The following is a 24,422-nucleotide window of genomic DNA, read 5'->3' on the forward strand; positions in this document are numbered from 1 at the left end:
ACGCGGGGTCCCGGGGTTAGAACGGGTGTGCCCCACGCGGGGGTTAGAACGGGTGTGTCCCACGCGGGTCCCGGGGTTATAACGGGTGTGCCCCACGCGGGGGTTAGAACGGGTGTGTCCCACGCGGGGTCCGGGGTTAGAACGGGTGTGCCCCACGCGGGGTCCGGGGCTGGCGCGGGTGTGCCCCACGCGGGGTCCGGGGTTAGAACGGGTGTGCCCCACGCGGGGTTAGAACGGGTGTGCCCCACGCGGGGTCCGGGGCTGGCGCGGGTGTGTCCCACGCGGGGTCCGGGGTTAGAACGGGTGCGCCCCACGCGGGTCCCGGGGTGAGAACGGGTGTGTCCCACACGGGGTCCGGGGTTAGAACGGGTGTGTCCCACGCGGGGTTAGAACGGGTGTGCCCCACGCGGGGGTTAGAACGGGTGTGTCCCACGCGGGGTCCCGGGCTGGCGCGGATGTGTCCCACGCGGGGTTAGAACGGGTGTGTCCCACGCGGGGCGGCACGGGGAACTCGCAGGCTCGGCACTGCCGGCTCTGCCCGCTGTGGGTTGGGGCTTGCAGCGCCGGAGGCGTTTTTGCCTCTGCGGAGTCCCTGGAGCATCACTCGTGAACAATGAGATCTTCCCCGAATGCTTGCGCGGGGGTGCTGGGGAGAACGCGCCCGCGTTTCCACCGTGGAAAGGCTGCAGCCTTCTCCCCGAACAGCTGGGGAGAGTCTCTGCTCGCCAGCACCTCTTCCCCAGCTTTCTTTTAAGCAGTTATTTCTAGGGAGCCACCTAAAATTAAAAACAAATAAACCAAAACCAAAGAAAAGTCAAGACCGTGTGCCTAAAGCATCACTTAAAACAAAGACTCCCAGTGTCCAGGAGCGTCCTCCCGCCTGTGCCGCTGTAACCGCGGAGCTGCAGCTGGCTCAGAGGCACGCACAGGGAGGGGACAGAGCTCACCGTGCCAGGGCTGCCCGGCAAACCTCCCCAGGCTGGGAGGCCGACAGCACCCAGAGGTGCGGATCCCCATTGCTGAGACACCAGCCAGGCCCTTCGAGTGAGCCAGGCTGGAGCTGAAGCACATCCTTGGTTGTTCGCTCCCTCCCAGCTGGAGACCCAGCACGGCTTGGTGCTGCCACATCTGCATCCCCCTGGAAGACATAGCTTTTTTTTCCCCTTTTGTTTTGGTTTTTTAATTAATTAATATTAGCACTGCTGGGGTAGTTTCTAAGGAACCTGATTGCTTAGGCTCCAGGGACATATAAAATTAACTTTTCAGGCTGTATAGCGGTTAGCTTAATTTTGTGTATGATTCTAGCAGAGCAAACGAGTAGTAGAGATGGAAATCTCGGCCAATGTTAGTAAAGACTCAGCATTTCCATTTGCAGAAAGGTTTTAAAACCAGATTTCACAGCAAGCAGCAGAAAACTGCTAAGTATAAGTGTCTACACTACCAAAAAAGCAACAGAACAAAGCAGTTGTTTATAAATGTTAGCAGCTTCTTTAGTTTGATCACATAACTTTTATATTAATTCTTAAATTTCCTGGCACACCCACTAAAACATTTTTACTGCTGCTAATACCTCTACTACCCAACTGGTGAAATAATGACATGTTATGCTACTATTAATGATTGATTCTACTGTTAAGGATTGATTTCAATCACTAAATACCTTATCTTCTCAAGCATCAAATTGTTAAACAACAGAACTGGGAGATATTCAGATTTAATTTCAGGAATAATCTTATCCCGCTCTAAACAGTAACAGCTGCTCTCAATGACTTTTAGGAGTACTACAAAACCAATATTTCGACAATTTGTATTTGTCAAATGCAAACATGTCAACCTTGGGAATTAACAAAACAACACAAAAATAATCTAAAAATAAAAATCCATGGAAAACTAGCCCAGAAAAAGCAAAGTAGTTTAGAGTTACATTTTTCCACACTCACAAACAAGGCTCTGTGGTTTCCCTGTAGGAATTTGTTGAAACAAAACCATTTTATTAGAATATGTTTCTTTAGAAAGAAATTTTTCAGGAGAACAATTATAGCCAGAAAAAAGAGCTGACCACACTCAAATCAGCAATGGAAGTTCCCAGTGATTTTGATACCAGAAGAATTTTATGCAGTGGCTTTAGAAATAGCTTTATGTAGTTTGAGAAAACCTGGGATAGAATTAAGTTATCATAACTTGATAATGTGTGAAATCCTGCTCAATCTCATGCCTTCTGCAGCAGTTATCTGCCTTTAAAAAATCCCTAAAAAGTCTTAAAATCATGACAGCTTGCTTTCAACAGGTAAAAAATAAATACTTAATTTTTTAAAAGTTATTGCATAATAAGAGGATATATGAATTTATTTACATAGAATTAGCTGCTCATATAAAAAAATTAATTTGTTTAAACGCCCAGGAGAAAGAATATGTGATTGTCAGTAAAGTCTACAGTTTTACAGCACTTACTTGAATTAACAATTTGCATTTCTTCAGACCCTTGATTAGTTTCTCTCAGAAAAACGCTATTTACCTTTTTTATTTTTGTAGAACGGCAATGTGGCTGAAGCCTGTGTGGTTCACTGGGAGTTCATTGGGATATATTTGCAATTCCTGAAGCAAAAAAGTGATATTTTATCTTTAGAAAGAGTTACATTTTTTTTTAACTTATTGAATTTTCCCGAGATCAGCATGAAGAGCTCTGATTAAATGCTTGCTTCAGCGTTTTAAAGGCTTCTTGTGTCCCTGTTGCCTAAGGAGGTCGCACATGAGGATTGCTCTGTAAACATCAGATTGTGCAGAATTGGCTCTGCACACCATGCCAGCCACACAAAGAGGAAGTCAAATGGCTTATCTCTCACTTATCAACTAGTTTATTTTTCACGCCCAAAAAAGGCTGCTACAAGAGCAGCTGCCACTTTGTAAATAATTTAATGGCTGCTGTTAAGTAGAGCTGTCCATTTTGCAAACAATATTAAAAGGAGATTTCCGTTTTGCCACGGATTTGCACGTTTTGAAATGCGTTTTTATCCCTGGAAGTCCAGCGCAGGATCCTGGAGAATGGAAACAGCTTCTGATTTGCAGACACAGATTCCAAAGAGAATAGATATGTTTAAATAATGACAGATGTGTGGGCAGGCAAGGCGTGATATCTCATCACCTGCATGCATCACCCAGACAGCATCCTGCTCATTAAAGCACAGAACTTTCAGTGGACTTGTAAAGAAAAATATTTGGCTCTTTCAGACAGGTGTGAGATGCAGCAATAGCAATTATCACCAAATTTTGGAAATGTAGACCATGCATTGGGTCATTGTATGGTTGGGTATACACCATGCTATCCCAATATTGATCAGGACAAATGGGATTTAAAAACAATATATTTTTAGCACAAAAGATTCGTATTCTTGCACAATACCAACAATACCAACTCTCACATTTTTGAAATTCAAATTCAGATTGAAATCCCCAGATCTTAACATGTTAAGCAAATGGTAGTTTAGAATTTAGACAGCAAGAGCTTATTGTGCAATAGGGCAAAGGAATATCTCGGATTGCCTGAATATAAAATCTTAGGTGAAACTTGTGATCTCTCCAGTGCTAGCACAAAGGTCTCCATCAAGCACCAAACCCCAGCCAGAGCCCTCATCTAAATGTGAGGACCACCACCCTCTCCCACCTCTGTGGCAGTGTTGCCAAAATCCTTCCCTTTCTAATTAAAAGTGGGATATGTTGCCTCTAGTTTGGGAAGGGCTGTGTTGTTTAAACAGTGTTCCTTGCTCATTTGTTTTTCCTGCTTTAGCACTTCTCACGGGGAACAGAGTCCATTTCCCACAACAAAAATAATTATTTCTTTATAGCTCATACCTGATGGTTTTGTGGCTTTGAACCACTCCTGGCATCCACACTGCAGCTGTATCCCCAGACCACAATAGGTTCAATGCTCATAACTGTTTTAACATATCAGATATTTATTTTAGATATGAAAGTGCAGAGAAATCTATTTGCAGTCCTGTGGGTAAGAGCCCTGCTCTTCCCCAGGTTTTGTGCTTGCAGATGGCAGACTGCTCTGTTTTCCATGAGCTTTCCATGGATCCAGCAGCATTATTTAACAGGGTGTAGCTGTGCTACATCCATAGCACAAAATATCAGCCACTGGCCATGCTGTAATTCATTGCTCATAGCATTAATATATTAGAAATATGGCACCCAAGGACTCTATACATCCAAATTGTATCCCAGCCCAGGTTAAAAAGCTGCTGGGTACCCCCTGGAGCACAGGCAGGAGTTATACTGAGGTGGCTGGTGTGAGGACTGGGATTTACTCAGTGCTGGTTCTCAGCAGGGACAAAAAACCACAAATCACTACTGTGATGGAAAGAGATCAAGAAAAATTGACCCAATTCTCATTTGTTACTTTTGTCAGTACACACTCCTCTTTCAGCATCTCTCACTTGTTTTTTCTTCTGCTTTTATTTCTCTTTGGATTCTTTCTTTAAAGATAGAGGAGAAATTGCACCAGTTTATGTTCTGAAATGTCCCCACTTCTTGGAGCTGGGTCAGCCTCAGGAGAAGTCATGGGCATCATATATTGGTGAAAGTTTGTAGCTTTAAGGGGGTAAATTATTTAGGCCTTAGATATTACTAAGTGGAAAAAGAAAAAAAAAGAGAAAAGAAAAATGAATTACAGATGCTCAGCTCACACTGTACATCTGAGCTTTGACATTTTGCAAATTCAAAGGTTTAACATTCTGTTTCTTAACAAATTCTGGCCAAGTGAAGAGGGAGGCTCTTCAGGACCAAAGCTCCATTCCAGCTGGGAGCACAGCAGTGTTCCAAAGCAGAGACTGTCAAAGTTTATGCCACAAAACCTGCAGTGGATTTTGCCTAATTTTTTTTTCCCCCATCAACAGGAATTTTGTTTAAGCCCTTTCCCAGAGCTCTTCATGTATATGAAATGCAGCTTCTCACAAACCTTTGTAAGTTCTCAATACTGTTCCTCTTGTTCTCTTGGCTTTTCATTCTGCAAGGCTCCAAGAAGAGCTCTGCAGAGAAACCTCCCTTACTTGCCCTGGATTTAAGTTTCTGAGATTAAAGCATTGCCTGTACACTTGTTTTCTCATCTGCTTTTATCTCTCTTCGGATTCTTTTTTTAAAGATGGAGGAGAAATTGCACCAGTGCTGGTTTAGCACCTTTATTTACTGTAGTGTGGTGTGCATGCTTGAGGTGTGCTGCCTTCAAACGAGCTGGCCATTTTCAACCATTCCCACACTGGGGAAAGGCTGGAAATGTGGGGAGCAGCAGCACAGACAGCACCAGCCACCTGGGAAAGCCAAACCTTGGCACATTCACCCTCCCTCACACCACAGATGCCACTAATGTTTAGGTGGCACGAAGAGCAGGAATATTCCGCAGCAATCCCACGGCATTGGATTTTTAAGACTCAGAGGTTCAGAAAGGATTACGAGGAGATTTGCCCTCCTAAACCAGCTCTGGGTCTCCAGACAAAATGCAAACCAACATCGTGGCAACACCCACCAGGCTGTTACATCCTCCCACTGCCCACAGTGCCACCACGGCATCCTGCAGATCAGCTCACACAGGATCCAAGAAGGCAGAGAACAAGGGAACAAGACCAGGATTAGAGGGAGGGAAAATGCAAAAGGGTCTTATGATTATGAGAAAAATCTTTTAAAGTCTTTATCTGTAACAGGATTTTTTTTTCTTAATCCAAACTCTGCTAGCCTGCGTTTTGATTAATTTTTAAAATTTAAGTCTCACACCTAGAATATGCATTTCCTCTTCTATATTTTTAAGTGCTTCAGATATTTTTAAACAATTTCCATTACTAGAAGGCTCAGACTAGAATTTGTGAATTGGATGCTCATGCTTCACCTACTGAAAACTTCAGGCCTTAATTGTGAACCAAAATATTTTAAAACAAAGCAAAGGGAAGTCTTTGTTTTTAAAGGAAGGAGTCACACATATTCCTCTGGGGAACTAGTCCAGTTGATAAGACTTTGATCCCTATGGCTCATGCAGCAGCCTTTGGCAGCCAGCTGGACCTTCTGTGGTTGACAATTTAGAGAATGCATTTCCTCCTTGCTATCTACAGCCAATACACACTCTGTCTCTGTCTTTCAAAAACTCTTGGACCTGTTTCTCGTTGCTGGTCATTGGCTACTTGGCCTCCTTTATGAGCCAAAGGTGAAAGCTGTGGAAGCATGTGGGTTTCCATTCAGTTTGATCCCTTGCAGGAGAGGACATCCTTGTCCTTATGGCCAACAGCTGGCAGCCTGGTTGGTGCTTTCAGATGAATTAAGTGTGATACCATATCTTAACAGAACTTCTGGGGCAGTCAGATGAAGAAGAGCCATCTTGTGAAGCTTGCCCTGACCAATCTGCAGGGCAGGGAGGAGGGTGCAGCCCGCCTGCATCCAGCCCTGCCGACAGACCACCAGCACCAAGCTGCTCCCACGGGTGAGTTGTGAACGGTTCCAAAATTAATGTTTGATAGTCTGAGCCTCCCTGACACCTGCAGTTGTCTGTGGTTATTATGACTGTAAACCAAATAAAACATTAACACACTACGAACTAAGAAAAACCTGGAAGCCCAGAGGACGAGGCATAGACACAATGAAATCTCCAGAAATGCAGTTTGCAAGCTTTTAACACACACTAGCACAACCATTTTCAAATTAAATAGTCTGGGCAAAGGCATCTTTGCTTGTTGAATGTGGAGAAAAGAGAAATACAGCAATGAAAACACAGCAAATTAACAGTTTGCAGGTTGTGAACAGAACTTTTAAAAACCTGACATGATCTTTACAGATTCCTGTAAGCAGATCACTAGCCTGTAATCAAAATCCCTGGGAAGATCTTTTGAGAGTGCCCTTCTTCTGAAGCTGATTAAAACCTTGAACTTAGCTATGAGAGAAACAACAGTTCTGATAATTGGGATTTTTTTCCCAGCATTTTTGTTGCTAGTGAACCTGCACACCATCTTGCAAGGGATAGGAAATAAAAAAGAAACAGCTCTTCTGCCAAGATTGAAAAAACATTTGTTTCTGTTATTTTTCTTCATGCATTCTTGATAGAAAAGAAAAAAATCTGGTATTTGTTCCCAGTGAGTATATAAATGTGTAGACTATAGGCTTATTTGTATTTTCTATGCCTACTGTCTGTAGGGATGTTTTCAGTAAATCTGGTGTGAGTATGACATTGAAGTTCCACATTGCATTCATCCCAGACATTTGTGTGTAACTGTGCTGAACACACAGTTCATTTTCTTCTTTCTTCATTTTCTTCCTTCCTTCTCTTTCTGGAAAACTGTATATTAACTAGTTTTCTCTCTCCTCTCGCATGGGAACATTGAGTTTTTTCAGTATTCAGTGTTATATTCATTTTACCAGCTGCACACCATGAGTGAAGTGCTTATTTTATACACTGCCTACAACTTTTAGGATATGGGACACGCTCTAAAGCTTTCAGAGCTATCTAATGGGTTTGGAGGTGGGGCTGGCTTTAAAAATAGAGTGCACAGTTATTCCTTCTTAACTGTTGGGATGAAGATACCACTGGCCTGATATGGGTAAATTATAAATTTCCATGCTGCATTGTCTCCAGAGGGCTCTCCAAGCGCTCCAGTAAAAGGAGCTCCCTCAGCAGCGCACCTGAGCCGGGGCTGATCCCAACACGCCTCTGATCCCAAGGGAAGAACACGCTGTCCTCCCTCCCTTTGGCTCCCCTCTTCCCTCTGGAGGTTGCTGTGACTCACACACCTCTGGCAGTGCCACGTCTGCCTTGTCAGGCACCTCGGGAGAGAGGCTGAGAGCTCAGCCCTGCGCCAGCTCCTGGGCTCCCCACCTCGCCACCTTCGCCTGCACCAGGTGGGCCACCAGAAGTTGCTGAGCCTCCTTGCAGTCTCCAGAGCTTCATAAACGGCTGGGATTTCCCAAGGCTTTTGTTTGGAGAGCATAAAGCAAGCTCCCAGCCGTGCTCCTCCACCTGGGACACCCGGAGATGCCGCTGACCTCCGCCGGGCGAGGCCGGAGATTTCGGCGGCCGCCTCCAACGCCGTGGAAGAAAACTTCTCACGGCTCTCCTGGCTGGCCACAGCTGCTTGAAGCCTGCCAACAAGAATTTAGGTTTCGAAGGCACTCCCTGTGACAACACCAGCCGGCTGGGAAGGTCACCTGCTGAGGCACAGGTGACTCCAATTTCTTCTTCCCTGTGCTTAAAGAAAGCCACGGGTGGTTACAAGCACCCAGCTGTGGCTTGGTTTGCCTCCAGTTTCACAGAGCTGCTCTTCTAAAATGCATCTGCTGCCATGTCTGCATCAGGCTTCTTCATGTGGAGAAATCTCTATAAAGAAAGGAAGTTTTAGTGTTGGGACCCTACATAAATAGGGCTGTCCTCTGTTCTGCAGTCATTGCAGTGTTTCGTCTCTCTGTCCCAGATACTCCAGCATTGCCAGAGACTTTTGGCTTCTTCTGGGTAGTAGTGGTTCTTTAAGTTCCTGTAAGAGCACAGCAGGACTCAGCAAGAGTATCCAGTGGCTGTTCTTTCTTCTTTCAGAGTCTTCTGTTACTCTGCCTTGGCTTTACATCTTTGTACCAGCTAGTCACACCAATTGCTGCATTACTGCATTTCTGACACAACCACCCCTATCAGTCCTGGATGCTGTCCCAAATCTGCATTTCTCTCATCTTTCTGGAAGCTAATCTCCAGCACTTACTTCTTTCTTCCTTGTATTTCAGCTCTTGGGACAGCTGAGGCATATCTCATGAGTTATACCTAGACAGAAGTCATGAGCAAGGGCCCTGTGAAGACTAGCAGAAGACACTTATGTTTCACTTGCCTAATAAACCTGGTTTCTGATGCTCTTCAGGGAGTTTGACATCTGCATAGGTGTAACTGGAGCCCAGTTTTCAGTTTGTGTGATTAAAAAATCACTTCAGCTAACTCTTCACATCATCATAATCTCCTTTGCTTAATGAGGAAAGGCAAAATCTGGGATGAAGACAGGGACAGCAAATTGTCAGAAGAGGATGGAAACAAAATAATAATTCATAAAACAATCTCAAGGGTTTATTTCTTTAATAACTTATTCTTGATTTAACTCCATGATGTTTTATGGGAGCAGCACTTGTGGAGAGCTGTAGTCAGATTTCTGGTCTGTATGCACACACACACAAAGTTATGGGCACTAAAGATTTCAAGACAGCATTCCAGAAAGCAGCTTTTCATTTACTGCCTGATTTCTTTCACTCTAACCTGAAAAGGACAGTTAAACACCACCAACTGTGCACAGTCCAGTGAATAATTTTGTAAGATAAAGATCTCACCTCTGGCTTACCTTTGGTGTTGACCATTGCCTTCTCTCCTTCCAAGTGTCAGCTGTGTTTTAGCCTGGAAGTTCCTGCCCTCCCATTGCTGTTGTTACCTGTTTATGAAAACATTTTGATCAGCATGAGCCTGCAGCAGAAGCTTGTGCCAGAGGAGGATATTTTGGATGCTGTTGCTCAGAGGACCAAGGCAGCATGCTGATCCTCTCAGCCACACACAGGAGCTGAGTGAGGTCCTGTGCCACAGCTCATTCCTGCATGAGTCAAGCAGAGAGTGCCTGTGACCATGCCAGAGTCTGGCTCCAGAGCCTCACTCCTCTGCCACGGGCCCTGGGAGCTGCAGGGTGGGTTTCCTCCCCACCAGTGTGCCATTCTCTTTCCTTACCACAATCTGTTGTGGGCTTAAGGGTCTTCCATTTGTTGGCAGTGTCAGGGTGCATGTGAAGCTGGGTTGGAGGGGTTTGTAGCTCATTATCCAATTATCTAGTCCCCATCCCCCAACCCAGAACCACTCCCATTTTAATTGGGCTATTGTTTTAGTACAAATTATTAGGATAGAAGGCAAAAGTGTTTGTCATCACAGTGATTTTTACAATAAAACTTTCTTTAAAATACGCACATTCCTATTTCTCTACAAAGTTCTTATTTAATCTCATGAGCATGTCTGTATATTTTGAATCTGTAGCATCACTGAGCAAGCAGATGCTTTCCTAAGCAAACCTTTGGAAGTTCTAACAGTATCTTTCAGATCTGTTCTTAAATCAACATAGAGGGAGGGAATTAGATTATCCTACAGCATCCCCTTTTGCGTGTCACATAAAAAACAACATTAAATGGATTTCTTACTGCTAAATGACTGTTCTGTGCAATTAAAATAAGAGTTTCTCACCGTTATGGCTCCCGCCTTTTTCAAAAGTCCTCTTTGACCAGGAAGCAAACCCAGTCTTAAAATAGCAGCAATATAGGTTGAGGGATAACATCTTCCAGGTTCAGGTGTAATCCTACCACCTGCTCTATGTGCCTGAGCAGCTTTCAGTTCCAAATTAACTCTGTTAATAGGCGTGATGCAGGGATGTGAGGAGGTGATGGAGGAAATTCATGTCAGGTGTGGGATCCAGGAGCTCAGCTGCACCCAGTGCTGCTCCTGCCTGGCTGCTGCAGCCCTCCCCCTCTTTCCTTCTCTTTCTTCTCTTCCTTATTCTTTGCCACTGCCCAGGAGCTTCATGTGCCTCAAGAGTGCAACAGCAGGCAGATATCATTGGCTTGGTGCAAAGTTGCACTCTCAATTTCTACATCTGTAAAACTAAGATAATACATTACCAAATTCAGAGGGGCAAATTAATCAGTCAGTGTGCACACTGCACCTTGAAAATACAAAATTAACTCTTCTGAGCCCATGAGTGCTCAAGATGCATCAAGGTGTGCTCCATGGCCTCTTGATTCCAGACAAAGGTCCCCTTGATTAAATTAGGTTGCTAATGTATTAACGCATTAGCACACTTGAAGAAAGAAAAGTCTGAAAAAGCAATTTGGCTTCATCACATGAACGGTGTGTATACTTAATGGAAATTTTTCCAGCATTCACAAAACAAAGAAAAATCAATAAAATGTCTGCCAACTGTTCCACTGAAAACATTTTATAATCTATAGCACTGAGAAGCCTGAGCCAAGATAAACCAGCCTTGCTGACAGAAAATACTGACAATTATTTTACATTGATTCAACTTGGCCCAGCCCAGACTGACCTTGTTTATTCATCTCAGTCTCTTAATTCATATTAACTTGGCATCAAAATGGGACATGTGGCATGTGGGCTGAAGACCCATTTCTGTATCTTAGACTCAGATAAATGTAGTGCATTGAGTACTTCCAGTGCCTTGAGCTCTTAGGTAGATTTATATGCATTAGACTGAACTGGTTAAGTTCCTTTTATCCCTGCTGGGCTTTTCATGTCTGTTGACTGTAAAACTAGAAGCTCAGTAGAGGTAACATCTTCTTCTAAGCCTTTGGATATACATGAAATCCTCCCAGTACTGGTCAATTTTAAAGACACATCCAAAGAGGATGGAGGGTTTTAAGCTCTTTTAAAACATAAAAATAGAAGGGTTATGGCAATTTGACAGCCAAAAAAGCAATTTGCCAGTCTCAGTAGAATCCAAGGCTGTGTGTAAGAAAGCTGATCAAGACACTACAGAGGAGATAATGGGGTTGAAGAGCAGAAGAATCCCCCCACTTTTGCAACCAGCATAATCTGGTCTCCAATGAAGTTTCTTAGTTTCTTATACTGAACCAATAAAGCTTAGTGTGATGGGAGAGTTGCATTACTGCAGCTTAAAAATGTCTGGAGAAAGCTGATGAGGAGAGATGCTTTTAGCTGCTTTACATGTGCCCAGCTGCTTGCATAGCTGTCTTCTGGCTGGTAGTGGGAAGACAAGGGCAGGGGAAAATCTCAGCTTTTTCTTTAATTATTTATGTTCTTATCAGTAATAAAGGGCTTTTTATGCCTGGAATTTATTATTTGTATTATCAAAGATGAATGAGATTTTGCACTGCAGCAATGAAGGAACTGGGTGCTGCACAAAAAGGTTCACATCTTTATTCTCACAGCTGCAGCGCTGTCGTAGCTGCAAGCCACCCTTGAGTCAAACATGACTACATCCACTGAGGAGGAAAAGCTACCCAAATGATGAGAAGCCTCCCAAAAGAGTTCCCAGTTGGCCTGGCATTGGATGTTTAGTTTATTTTCTCTACTTGACTCATTCTTGATGAAAGCAATGCTCCCTTGGACTTCACCGGGCACTTGGCAGGTTGTGGATGGCAGGACGAGAGGCGAGCCAGCAAGCCAAGATGTGGCCTCCAGGTTTCCAGTTCCACTGCACTGGGAATGGATTGCCTTTCCACATGGCTGTGTAAGCAGAGACTAATGATGGCTGAAGAAACCAAGACTAGCAAAACCAAAAAACCAAACCAAAACAAAACAAAAAAACAAACAAAATAAAAAAACAACCCCCCCCCAAAAAAAACAAAGAAAAACACCAACAACAGAAAAAAAAAAAAACAATAAATTAATTCATCTGCATTTTCCATAGCACATAGTTGATGCTTTCCTCCCTGCACCTCTTTCACAACTTGGGTTTCAGTGATGAAAGTGGTGTAGGGACAAAAATTTCAGAAAATCAGTGCTGTATTTTGGGTTTGATATCCTCCTCTCCTGGCACCTGCCCAACTTTCCCCGTGCTGGGCTGCCAGCAGTGCCTGGTGCCTGCTCTGTGTGTTACATGTCCCCAGTCTGTCCTGCTTAACAAAACTGTAATTACTCAAAACACCACCAGCTTTCTGCCTTGGAATGACAGGACAGTGCTGGGGCGACTGCACGGCCAAATGAGCGATCCCAGTGACACTCAGTCAACAAACCTACTGGCATCTGCTGGAAAAGAGCTGGAGTTTGTGGCCAGGAAAAGATAGAAAACAAACAGAACAGCTTTACTCTGCTCTGCAGTGTCTCCCCAGCTCTGCAGGCATTGCTCCCTCCCCTTCTATCTCTTCTGTTTTGTCTTCCAAGACCCACCAGCCGCAGACAAGCAGAGGACACTGAGCCTGGAGCAAATGGCCACACCACCTCCCTGATCCAGAAAACCATGTCCAGCAGCCAGAAGGGTAAGTGAGCAAGTCTCTTTCAGTGGGATGAAGCTAGAAATATTGGTAATTCATATCTTGAACATTCATTTGGGTCCAGGAGAAAAAAGCAAGGCACTGCAGCATGAGCTCAGTTTGTGTATTCCTAGCAGGGAAAGGCAGAAGGACTCGGCTACTGGCTCATGGAAAGTCGAATAAGTCAACCAATCACCTGGATCTCCTTATCTAGCAGCAGTATCCCTGATTTAACAGGAACAGGCAGGGTTTGTCACTCCCAGCTGTTGTGGCTCTGTCCCCTGGCTCGGGCAGCAGCGGCGCACGCGGGGCTCTGGAGGAGGCGAGGGCTCTGCCTGGCTTTGGTGGTGCTTGGTGTTCCCATCACAGCAGAGCCAGGCAGGAGCAGCCCAGCACCAGCAGCTCGTGGGTAAAGAGCTGTCCCGTGCAGCAGCCAGGCAGGGAGAGGTCAGAGTGTTTGCACAAGGGGCGAGACGAGGATTTTTATCTCCTGCCCTGTCCGGGTGTCCCGTGCTGTACAGACAGGTAGGTAGGAATGGAGCCAGTCTCCAGGCATGGGGAGGCCAGGTGGTTCCTACAGCCACAGCTGAAAGAGATCATTTCAAACAAGCCAGTTATGGACACACTTCCAGCGTGCAGTGAAGCTGAACATGCCACCACCACCACGGGTCAGTCCTGCTGCCCCCTCACCTCCTCCCACCCACGTTCTCGGGACCATGCAGGGAGCTGACAGCCCATTAACCCACCCCAAAAAAGCTGCTAGTTTTCTTTCCCGTGGGCTTTTGTCCATCCCATGAGCCAACCTGCCCCGTGTGGGGATTAGAAGACAGCACCAAGCGAGGGGCAGAAGGACACTGCCTGCAGCAGGACGTCCTTTTGATGTTGGCAGCTGGTAATTCTGCTCAAGCTGTAACATGAAGCCCCATCCCAAAGCAGCTCCTGCAGCAACCTGGCAGCACACAGCCCTCCCAAGACACGAGCTGAGCACTCCTGTGCCCAGCCCCACCACCCCAGGGCTACCCCACTGCAGGGCTGCAGCCACCACTGTCCCAGACTGCCCATCCCAGTCCTGCAGAGCTCTCCACTGAGCTGGGACCACCTGGGATCCCTGAGCTGCTGCTGGCCTTGCATCTCCACACAGCCTCATCCACAAAAATCATGGTTGCTTTAACTTGTGGTGTTTGAGGGAATATGCATATCCTACGTGTATAGACTTGTGTAAGCAATATATTAAGTATTTTAATTCATCCATTGAATAACATGATACAAAATAGCTTTTTTTTATCAAAAAAGTGAAAGTAATACCTCTGTTTGCTTGGGTTTTTCAGTGAGTTAAATGAAATGTAAATAACATGGTGGATGTTTTTGTTTGGTTTTTTTTTTTAGGAAATATGAAAACCATTCCTTCAGAGCAGGTAACCCATTTCTGATTTATTATTTTATTTCTGCTTATTATTATTTACTCTATTTTGAAGCTTCCTGAAACTCCCCAAGCCTGTCCATGCAAGCTGTCTGCCTGCAGGGCTCTTGCTGGAATTGGTAGCAAGGCTCCCGCACGCTTCTGCTAGAGTAGGGCTTCACCTGCTGCTTTGTGTTGAGCACAGCACGTAAAGCTCCCATCCTCCAGCCACGTTTTTCTCCCACTAACCAGCTAACCAGCCCTTGGACTGGCACTTCCAAGAGGAAGATTGCAGGGAAAAGGGGTGAGGTGTTGCCCTGTGGCTTCATGATAACTCTGATTGCACTGCGAGGTGCTGCCAGGAAGGGTGCCCATCCCTGCCCGCACTGCCAACCCCCAGATCTCATCCCTCTCCCTGTCCCGCACGCTTCCAAGCCAGGGAAACCCTACCCTGCCCACCATGTCCTCCATCTGCCAGGGGACATTCCCTCCTGGCCTGCTCTGGGCTCCCAGGTGGCTGGGAGTCAGTGGAGGTGCACGCAGAGCACAGGGCGAGCCTCTCTCGGAGCTGGTGAGTCAGCAGCACGCAGCACAAACGCCTTCCTCAGCTCTGCAATAAAGGAAAAACTAAAATAAAGCATAACAAATGATAAAACAACCCATGAAGGCACAAGAGTGCCTGTGTTTTAGCCTTCTCCCAATTGCAATTCCTGTTTAAACTTCTGCTTTTGAGGCCAAAGTATTCGGTGTTTGGCCTCAGTGCAAATAGATCATTGAAAAAAAAAAAAAGAAAGGAAACACTTCAACCTTCCAGCAGAGCAGGATGGCACTTATTTATTTCTTTCATTACAAAACCAGCCTGTGCCAAGTAAAATTGTGCTCTAAGAGCTGTTCTACCAGTCCTGAAGCACTGAGGAAGAACACACAGCGGCCCCACCTCTGCAGCTTCCTGCAGGCCCCTGTGCATTTGCACTGGGTGGAGGATGGGCGCAGGCTGGGGACCAGGTGCCAGAGTTCACCACATCAGGGTCACACCAGAGGGAAATCCTCATCTCACGGGACCTCTCCGTTGGCCTCAGGATGATTTCGGTGGCCTCAGGACACAGAGTGAAGTAAAGCACAGCAGCAGTGATGGTCTGAAGATATTGGTGGGATCCCCAGGCTTGCAGCTGGGTTAGCCAGCAGTTAACTGTTCCTTCCCCGAGCTCTGTGGAAGATCTCCTTGCCTTCACATAAGCAATTGAATTAATAAGTTGAGAAGTTCATTTGAAATCTCTGGACTATAACAGTGAAATCCACAAGCCCAAACACTCAGGCTGTATAAGGAGAATGATGCACAGAAGAAAGCTTTGCCATCACGTCATTAAGGACTTACCCAAGGGCGTGGTTAAAGCATTCCTTGGTTCCAGAAATCTCTGCAACTGAGTGGTCACCGTTGCTCAAAGCTGGTGGGTCAAAGTGTGACCTCTGTGACCTGGGAGAAGGTGTTTTGATTTCAGCACACATCCCAGAGCTGCTTGTGCAGAGGAGAATGGGGCACTTCCATCTGAGCTGCTGACCCAGGGAAGGGAGGCAGCAGCCATGGGCTGCAGAGGAAGATGGCTGGCAGGGTAAGGGGAGCCTCTAGTGCACACCAAGGCTTCTGGAGAAGAGCAGCCATCCACGTAACAGTAATTTTATGCTTCTGGGAAAACACTTCTATCACCATTTTGTCCTGACTTTTAACGGCATGTGGAAATTCAAGTAGCTGGGTACCAGCACGGGAACCAGCGCCCAGCAAATCAGACCAGATCCTTCCAGCAGGAGCGACCTGTGCCTTTAGCTGAGCTCATCCCAAACCCGCCACCAGCAGCCCTTGCCCTGGACACCAGCAGCAGCCTGGTGCCCGATGGACAGCCCCTTCCTGAGGTGCCACTGCCACCCCGCCTGGCGTCCCCGCCGCCGCTTCCCGCGCGTTGCCTCAGCGGGAGCTCGCACAATGCTGGGCTTGGTGCCACCCGAGGGGAGCACACCCAAAACCCGGCCCTTCTTGCACAGGCAATTCTGCAGGAGAATCCCTGCAGCTGTGAGCTGGAGGATTTGCTCTGCCCTCCTTTGCAGTTTGCTGGGGACGGGCTGGAGCCAGGGTGACCTTTCCCAGCGCAAGCGGCCGCGGCAGGGACGGGCCTGGCACGGGCCCCTCTCCTGTAGGTGCATCTCGGCGCTGCTGCTCTCAGCTATGAGGAAGCTTCTCCTCCCTGAAACTGTGGGGATCGTGCAACAAACTGTTCCCAGTGACCTGCCAGAGCAGCTGGCTGTCACACTGCCAAGCAGCGCTCAAGCTGTTGAACAAGATTTGTGTTCTGGAGGAGAGCGTTAGTGGTGGCTCAGAGGCGAGACTGTGCTGCCATGGGGGTCACCTGTGTCCCTCCAGCGCCAGCACAGCCCACCTGTGTCCTGCCTGCAGCCCAGGGGTGTGAGGGTGATGGTGGGCAAGGGCTGCTGAGGTCTCCTCAGCTGGCAGCAGGACAAATGCAATCTTAGGTGGCTTTGCCAGCCTGGTTTTGGGCTGGCCAGAGGATCCCACAGCTGAGCACAGAGGTGGGGATGAAGACAGATGGAGCAATGAGGTTATCACCTGCAGCTTTCCTTGCCCTGTGCGTGGCTTGCGTGGGTATGGCTCCTCAGGCAGCAGGGCTGAAGCAGATGAGAAGTGAGCATCCCATCCTCAGTCTTTGGAGTGGCCAGGATTTGGTGTTCGTGTTCCATCCTGGAGGTGAGATTAGAGTGGTCTGGAGGACCGTGCTGCTTGAGACCCAGCCAGCCTTGCTGCTCTGAGCAGGGCGGTCCCAGAGGTCCCTCCTGCTCTGTGTTTTTCTGGGATTTGGTAATCTTGAGCAACTGTGTAGGTTAGTTCAGGGTTCCCATGTAGCAGCACCCGGGGTTGGATCAGTGAAACTAAGGCTCCAAACACCTTGGTCACCTACCTTGGTGCAAACAAGACCCTTTGGAAAATGTTCATCTCAACTGCTCTCTTGCTCCTGGACCAGAGACTGATCTTCTACCAGGCAACTTAAGATGCCAATGGCTCCTTATGGCTACCAGGTGATAATATATTATCACTCAGTGGATTATCTGTCATCCAGAATGGTTTTGTATTGTGCTATTCAAGGGAAAGAAGGCATTCCCAGTGAGAAGGAGCGGTACCTATGGATCCTACCACCAGGCATGTCCTTCCACCTCGTCATTCCTGCAGCCTGGAACCAGGCAGTCTTCATCTGAATAAAACAGACGTTTAAAATAATTTCCTGGGGCTTCTTCCTTTATTCTCCTCTCTCCACTCTTGTCCTTTCCCACCTTCATCGTGCCCTTGAGGATAATCCCAGGAGAAAAAGCGTATCCTCCTGGGAGCAGCACCGCAGCGCGGGGAAGAGGTTTCTCTGTACTTCCCACTCCAGGAGGATCCTCTGCTGTGCCCCGGACCTGTGGAGACAGAGCAAAGCACTGCCTCCATCCTGCCATCCCTGCAGGTCCGAGAGGACTTCGCGGCTTTTCAATTACAGGGTGTGCCTTCCCAGCGCGCTCCTCCCTCCTCCTGCCGGAGCGGGACCACATCGTCAGCGTGGAAAGCCCCACGATCCGAGCTCCGCGGGGCACAGGGAGATGCTCTCCTGTCAGGATGTGCACGTTTTCCTTCTCTGGAGGACCAGCAGCTCATTGCCAAAGGGAGCAGCGCTGGCTGCCCCTGCTCCTGCACATCCCTCTCTTCTGCACGATGGAAATCAACTCTCATCAGATTATTACGGCACCTTTTGTTGCCGGGCTGCTACAGCAGAAAAGATGCAGATAGCAGAGGAGGATTCCAGTCATTACCACTCTTCAGCCTCTGATTAACATGAAATACCTCTGCAAGCTTCATGCCACATCACAGGCTTCCCACGCGACACCGCCAGGGTGCTTCAGTGTGACCAGAGAGGTTTGCAGATAGGATTTTTTTTAAGTTTGTTTTTTCTTTTTTAAAGCAAGTAGGTAGGTCTGCAGGGCTGGGTTCTTGTTCACATCTCCCCAGACAGAGGCACAAATCACAAACCCAGGTCAAATACCCACCTGGTGCACTCCAGACCTTGCACCTTGAGCAACAGGGACCCTACCCAAACAGACTTGAACTCTTACAGGGTCAGATATGGTGTGGGGTCTTTCTCCAGCCTGCATTCACCTGCCCGCCTACTCTCTTCATCCCCAGAGCAACCACCAGCAGAAACCCCTCTGCATAAGGCCCTGACACAGTTCTGGGGCCAAAAAATTCAGCCACTGATTCTCCTCAGGGCTTTACTGGGAAAAAAAACACACACATGTTTTTTGAAGCCTCCAGCAGGTGTCATTCGGAGAGCAAGGAGAGAAAGCTGGAAGCCACCCAAAACCCAAGGCACATACACACAGTCCCACCATGAAGGCACCTCATAACCTCCCTGAAGTGAGAGGTGCCTCACTGAGCACAGTCGCCGTGGTGAAGCTGTGCTCACGTTTCCACACTGGAATAACCTGATGGGGTCTGGGATGCAGGCACTGCTTCAGGTGGGACATCAGGGACAGTTTCAAATCATCTTCAAAATACCCCTGAGGGTTTTCAAGGGGTTGTATTTTGTCAGGGCCACCTCTCACCATCTCCCTGCAAGGGAAGAGCCAAGCCATGGGCTGGAAGCTCCGTGTCCATCCAGAGCTTGTTTGGTGCTGATGCACCTTCACTGCTCCCTCCATGCTGAGACAAGGAAGTCGTGGAGAGAATGATGTCTTGGAGGGAGATCTCTATCTCTGTGGTGAAGTGCACATGCCAAGAGATGGAGCTGCTGCTCTGATAAAGGTTCCTCGTGAAGCTTCAGGAGCTAGGAGATTTTTTTTTTTAATCTTTCCTGAAGTCAGGGAGCCAGGGAGTCACTCAAATGAGTCCTGTGCACCCTCACCAGTGCACCCACAGCCTGACACAGCCCTGACAGGCACCTCCTGCTGCCAAGCCCACCCCCTCTTCCCACGCCAGCCAATGTGTTTTGCCCTCTGAGATAGGACAAACACACGTTTCCCTTTGTTTCCAGCTCCACACCTAGTTTTTTTTTCTTTGCATCATGTAGGGCTGGCTACTCATCTGTAATTCAAAAGAAAGCAATGACTCACTAGACTACATCGCTTTCCAAGGCAAAGCATTTCATGCATTTTGCAGGCACGCTAGCCCTAGCCCGGGTTATGAAATAACCTCTGCTGGTGGCACACATCCTCCCCATCTCCATGTCCTCTGCAAAACCAGAGGGCTCAGGCTTCCACCCTGCACAGGCACAGAGTGCAGGATGGGATCTGTGCTTAAATCACACCTTTGCATCGTGTGAGGAACGCCAAATGCCATCCCCACTTTAAAACCTGGCTGGCCACACGTGGGCATTAACCCAGCCTAATTAAAAGGTAACAAAACCCTAAAATTCACTTTTACCAATAGGTTTCCAAGCACCAGGTGAGGGATGTCAAAGGCAGCCCCTCACGTGCCAGGGAACAGCATGCACAGTCCCTGGAGCTGCAGCCCCTGATTTTCCCAGGAACAGCAGGGGCAGCGGGGTGTGAAGGGGCTTGAAAACAGATGAGAAATGCCTTACCTTGAATGAAAAGCCCATCTTCACCATTTTGGGGCTCCATCCTTCATCCCCAGGCCAAAGTGGGACAGTGTCTATAATTATCTCTCTTCTGCCTGGGTTGGGGAGGTATTTTGGTACCCGTGTTCCCATCCCCCAGTGCCTCTCCCTGCAGCCTGCTTGATCCTGCCTGTCTTTCCCCCACAGGAGACTGGAGGCAGTGGGTCTCTCCAAATTGTGCACTTTGGGCTGGTGTGACTGAGCTGCCCAAGCAGAGAAGAGGAAACCTCACCGAGGTGATGAAGTTCACGGGAAGTCCTTTGGCAAAATTCCAGCCAGCCCTGGGACTGACCACTGGCAGATGACAAAACACCAGGCTTAGAAAATATCCTGTTCTTAGACCTCCAAATTATTTCTGAGTTCATATTGATAAGTCCACACACAAAGTGTCCTGTGTTTGCTTGTGGAGGGCAACTTGGTGACATTTTCATCAAAGATGTCAAAAAAAGCGAATAATTGCTGATCCCCATTTACTGGGCAAACTCAATGCTGAAAAATTTGGTGGGGTTTCTTGGATGAATCCATAAGCTTTTCAGGAGAAAGTCTGTAATCCTCTATGCATTATATGTTTTTACAATCTTCACTTGGAAGCAGATTTGAATTTCCACTTAAGGCTCTGAAAACCGTCCTATTGAGATACCAGCAGATAAAATCTTCACTCAGGATACCTCTGTGAAAGAGCAGCCTTTCACAGTCAGCGGCATTTTTCAAAGAATGCTCTCAATTTTCATATCTAGATATATCATCTTAGTTGAATAACCATTATTTTGCCTTGAAAAAAAAAGATGCAGAGCCTCTTAAGCATCATTCCATTGGAGTCCAGATTCTAATCTGCCTCTCTAACCACAAAGAGAAAATGCACTGAGAAGGGAACCTGTGCCAGCCCTCTCTGGTTTTTTCTGGCAGAGGAGAGGGGCAAGCACCATCGTGGGTCCTTCCTCCACCACCTGATGGAGCACAGATATTTTGTGCTCTGTCATAGGCACAGATGTGGGTTAATCTTGAGCTTTTTGGGGAGCACTGGGTGGTTGAAACCCAAAGCCAGCGAGCTTCTTGCAGTTGGTTTTATGCGGTGAACAGATCTGCACAATGGACTGAAAATGAAGGCACAATGTAAAAAAATAATAATAAAAAATACCCCACAAGCCATTAGAAGTATTTCATTAACAAAAACTTTGCTTTTACCCAAATAAAATATTTGCAGTCCATTTTGCCCTATGCCTGGTAGGTGATTTTGGTCGCACTGTTCCTCCCAGTCTGCACCTTTCCACGCGTGGTTCCAAAGAGATGCTTTGGTTTGAGGTTTGAAGGCACCCAAGGGCTTGCAGCCTGTAGGGTTTTGTACACTCCAGAGGGAAAAACAAATAAAAATGGCTTTGAAACACAGCAGCTGCTGCCTCTCACAGCCAAGGTGGTGGTGACCAAGCTGATAGAAGAGCATCCTTTTAATGTCCCACGGATTGCAATGGAATTTCTGGAAAACACGTGGCACTGACGGGGGGCTCGTTCTGCCCAAGAGGCTGTGGCACATGGCCCTGCCATACAGCTATTTTGCTGAATTGCAGCCATATTTCTGTCAGTACAAGTGATGGTCTATATGAGGGATTAATCTGACACCAGACAGTGATTCTTAATCCTGCAGTATATCATAATCTATTTACTTTGCATGCTAAGAGGATTTCAGCTTAAAAATACACAGGAAGTGATACTAGAAATGTACATAAAGTCCAGAATGCTGTTTCCTAAAATTGCAGTTTTTCATTAAAAAAACATCCTCACACGGTTTTCTTGGAAAAGTCCTATCCATCCAGGAAAAAAAAAAAAAAGTTGAATAGGGATTTAACTGGAAATGGGCAGGGGTTTCCTTTTAGGCTTCAGCCCTGTGACCATTTTCACCATCCTCCTTCCCCACAGCATTTTGTGCTCGGCAGTGTGACATGAAAGGAGAGCTCTCTAGCAGAGCAGCTTCCTCAGCTGGGAGGTTCACCTGCAGACTTTTCACTGACAAAATCAAAACAGGTTTGGAACCAACATGGGATTTTATATGCCTTAATTGCTGCTCAAAGTGTATGAATTAGCAGCAACTGGCTAACACAGAGGTCAGCGCAGGGAAAACCACAAACCAGTGGTTCCTTATTCAGGTGTAATCACCTGTTTTCTCTGCTCCCTGCCAGGAAGGCTGCCTACAAAATAACTGTAAGAAGTTGTGTTAGTGGACACAACTTCTGAAACTTACAACAGAATTTTTAGTTATAATTTGTTAATAGTTTAAGTCGTGCTCAGTCATTATAGCTCGAGTTCCCAAAGCAGGTCCTGCACCCAAAAGAGGAGTTGCTCACCCCAGGCAGCAGCAGCCCTGTCCTGCCCCTGCCCACCTCTGCATGGCCACTGAGGGTGTTCATCACCAGCTGTCCCAGCTCCCTGCCATGCACAGGGGTTCCACAGCAAAGCAGGGACACAGAGCTAATGCTCTGGGAGCAGCAAAAAGCTCGTGGATTATTCCAGGTCTGTGAAGCACCAGTGCAAAAGCTAAGGGCAACCCAAGCTGGGCAATGCTGTCCCCTCTGCCCCTCCTCCTGCCCACCCCAAATCCTGGCCCTTCAGCTCCTGGCAGGAAAGCCCCAGGAGCCTTTGGAGCAGAGGCAGGAGCAGCGCGGGGCTGACCCTGCCCGTGGGCCCCCGCAGCTCCAGCAGCAAGTGGGATTTTAATTAAAAATAAATAATAATGGTAGCCACGCACCCAGCAGCTTCCTCGCTGGAGAGGCGAGGCATGAGCCAAGCAGGCAGCTCCCTCAGAAGCGGGTTGCCCTAAAAAGCTTGGCAATCCTGCTGGTGCCTGCCCCTGGAGCCGGGCACGGCGCCGTGCCACCTTACCTGCCGTGACTCACGCCCGGGGTGCCAGCGCCTGTGCCAGCCTTCAGGTACCCTCAGTGGGAGAGGTTTGCAAAACAGGGAGGGCTCTGGGCCAAACCCAGGCATGACCCTTCCCAGCCCGTGCTCACCCACCAAGAGGCAGAACTGGCACTGACTGGAAAAAAAAAAAAAAATTAAAGCAAACGGAGCTGAGCACAGAGAGCACAGCCATGATCTGGTGTGATCTGACCAGGTCTCCTCTTATGGCTCCAAAACCACCTGTGCTCAACAGGCAGCTTCAACACCATGTGTTCCAGATCTGTGTGAGTGGCCCAGGAAAACACCCAAACTGCAGTGTGGGAGTTGCTGCATAAAGCACTGATCAGTGGCACCTGGTATTCCTGGTGCCTAAATCAGGGGAGGAAAGGGGGGACGCAAGCATCCCTTGGATTCCAATACCCCAAAGCAGAGCTCTGGTCCACCCACACTGTGGGGCACTGGATGAAGAGGTTTAGGACCACATCACCAAAACCAAAACTCAGGCTCCCCTCTTGGCTGTGGCTCTCAGCATCACTTACAGAGTTATAGTGGAACACAGTTTACAAGGACAATTGTCCTGGGTTGTAACAACAATGAAGTGTGCACCATTTTTGTTTAAAGATGACAGAAGGTGTGTGTCTGGGGGATTGTGTGTTGCCCACCTGCTGGTTCTTGTCTCTCAAGTGCTCACTAAATCTTGGAGAGCAACTCCTTTTCATTTTGTGCCCAGCACAGATTTTTTTTTTCCCCCCCAGCCCCAGGAGGGCTGTGGTGACTTTTTCCCCTTTAAAAGGAAGGGCTTGGGGATGCATGGACTGATGCACCAGCACACGTGGCCCTCACTCAAACTGTCTGTACAGCCACGCTTTGGTGATTGAAGAAAATAACAATTATTTCATAGTAGAAGTACATATGTTTTGTTTAAATATACTTACATATATTTTATCCATATATATCCACAGAAGGAGACAACAGGGGAAAGAACCATTTAAACAAAAATCCCCCAACACTGGCTCGGTCGCTCGCCCCCTCCCAAGCTCCCCGTTGCCCCGGTGGGTGCGGGGGCACCCCCGCCCCGGGGCCCGGAGGCGGCACGGGAGAGGCGCGGGTGGCTCCGGGGCTGATCCCGCTGCTCTCCCGCCGCCAGCCAGCGCCAGCCCCGCCGGGATGCTGGAGGGGGAAAGCGGGGCAGGTGCTGCGGGAGGGGGGATGTGAAATCCTCCCCGCGGCAGCCGCGGGGAGCACCGGCACCTCTCACCCAGCGCTGCCCCAGGCCGCCGGGGCACCCCGGGCTGGGGACGCACGGCACAGCCCCGGAGCTTCCAGGGGCAGCGGGCGCTGCTGCAGGACCCCGGGCAGGAAGGAGGGTGGGAATTCGGGGCTGCTCCCCAAGCAGCGCCTCAACGCCCCAAGCAGGGCAGCAGTGGTCCCGCGGGTCCTGAGCGAGCAGGAGCAGCCCAGCAGCACCGACAGGCAGCTTCCAGCAACCGAACTGA

At 47.9% G+C, this 24,422-nt stretch overlaps 1 protein-coding gene and 1 long non-coding RNA gene across 12 annotated transcripts in view; one reads left to right on the forward strand and one right to left on the reverse strand.

The window, feature by feature from the left end:
• Window positions 1–21,242, forward strand: part of WDPCP (WD repeat containing planar cell polarity effector) — a 164,685-nt gene extending 143,443 nt beyond the window's left edge. For 9 of the 11 annotated variants that reach the window (XM_085576151.1, XM_085576146.1, XM_085576153.1 and 6 more), the window contains 4 exons: window positions 6,328–6,463; window positions 12,893–12,987; window positions 14,368–14,396; window positions 20,182–21,242. In XM_085576151.1, the coding sequence (XP_085432277.1) occupies window positions 6,328–6,463; window positions 12,893–12,987; window positions 14,368–14,396; window positions 20,182–20,232 (311 nt within the window). In that variant the 3' untranslated portion in view covers window positions 20,233–21,242. Of the gene's footprint in view, window positions 1–6,327; window positions 6,464–9,376; window positions 10,220–12,892; window positions 12,988–14,367; window positions 14,397–20,181 lie in introns of those variants that run through there. The other 2 variants (XM_085576154.1, XM_085576155.1) reach the window with 1 other exon arrangement.
• LOC146768070 (uncharacterized) lies at window positions 360–24,156 on the reverse strand. The gene is made up of 6 exons (XR_014954089.1): window positions 22,909–24,156; window positions 19,999–21,380; window positions 9,342–15,854; window positions 2,516–2,595; window positions 948–1,138; window positions 360–776 (listed from the first exon to the last, which is right to left on the reverse strand). It is a non-coding gene; the product is annotated as an uncharacterized LOC146768070 (long non-coding RNA).
• Between the last annotated feature and the right edge of the window lie 266 nt (window positions 24,157–24,422).

The sequence above is a fragment of the Lonchura striata genome, chromosome 3 (genome assembly GCF_050655825.1).
Source record: "Lonchura striata isolate lonStrDom1 chromosome 3, ASM5065582v1, whole genome shotgun sequence".
Lineage (NCBI taxonomy): Eukaryota > Metazoa > Chordata > Aves > Passeriformes > Estrildidae > Lonchura > Lonchura striata.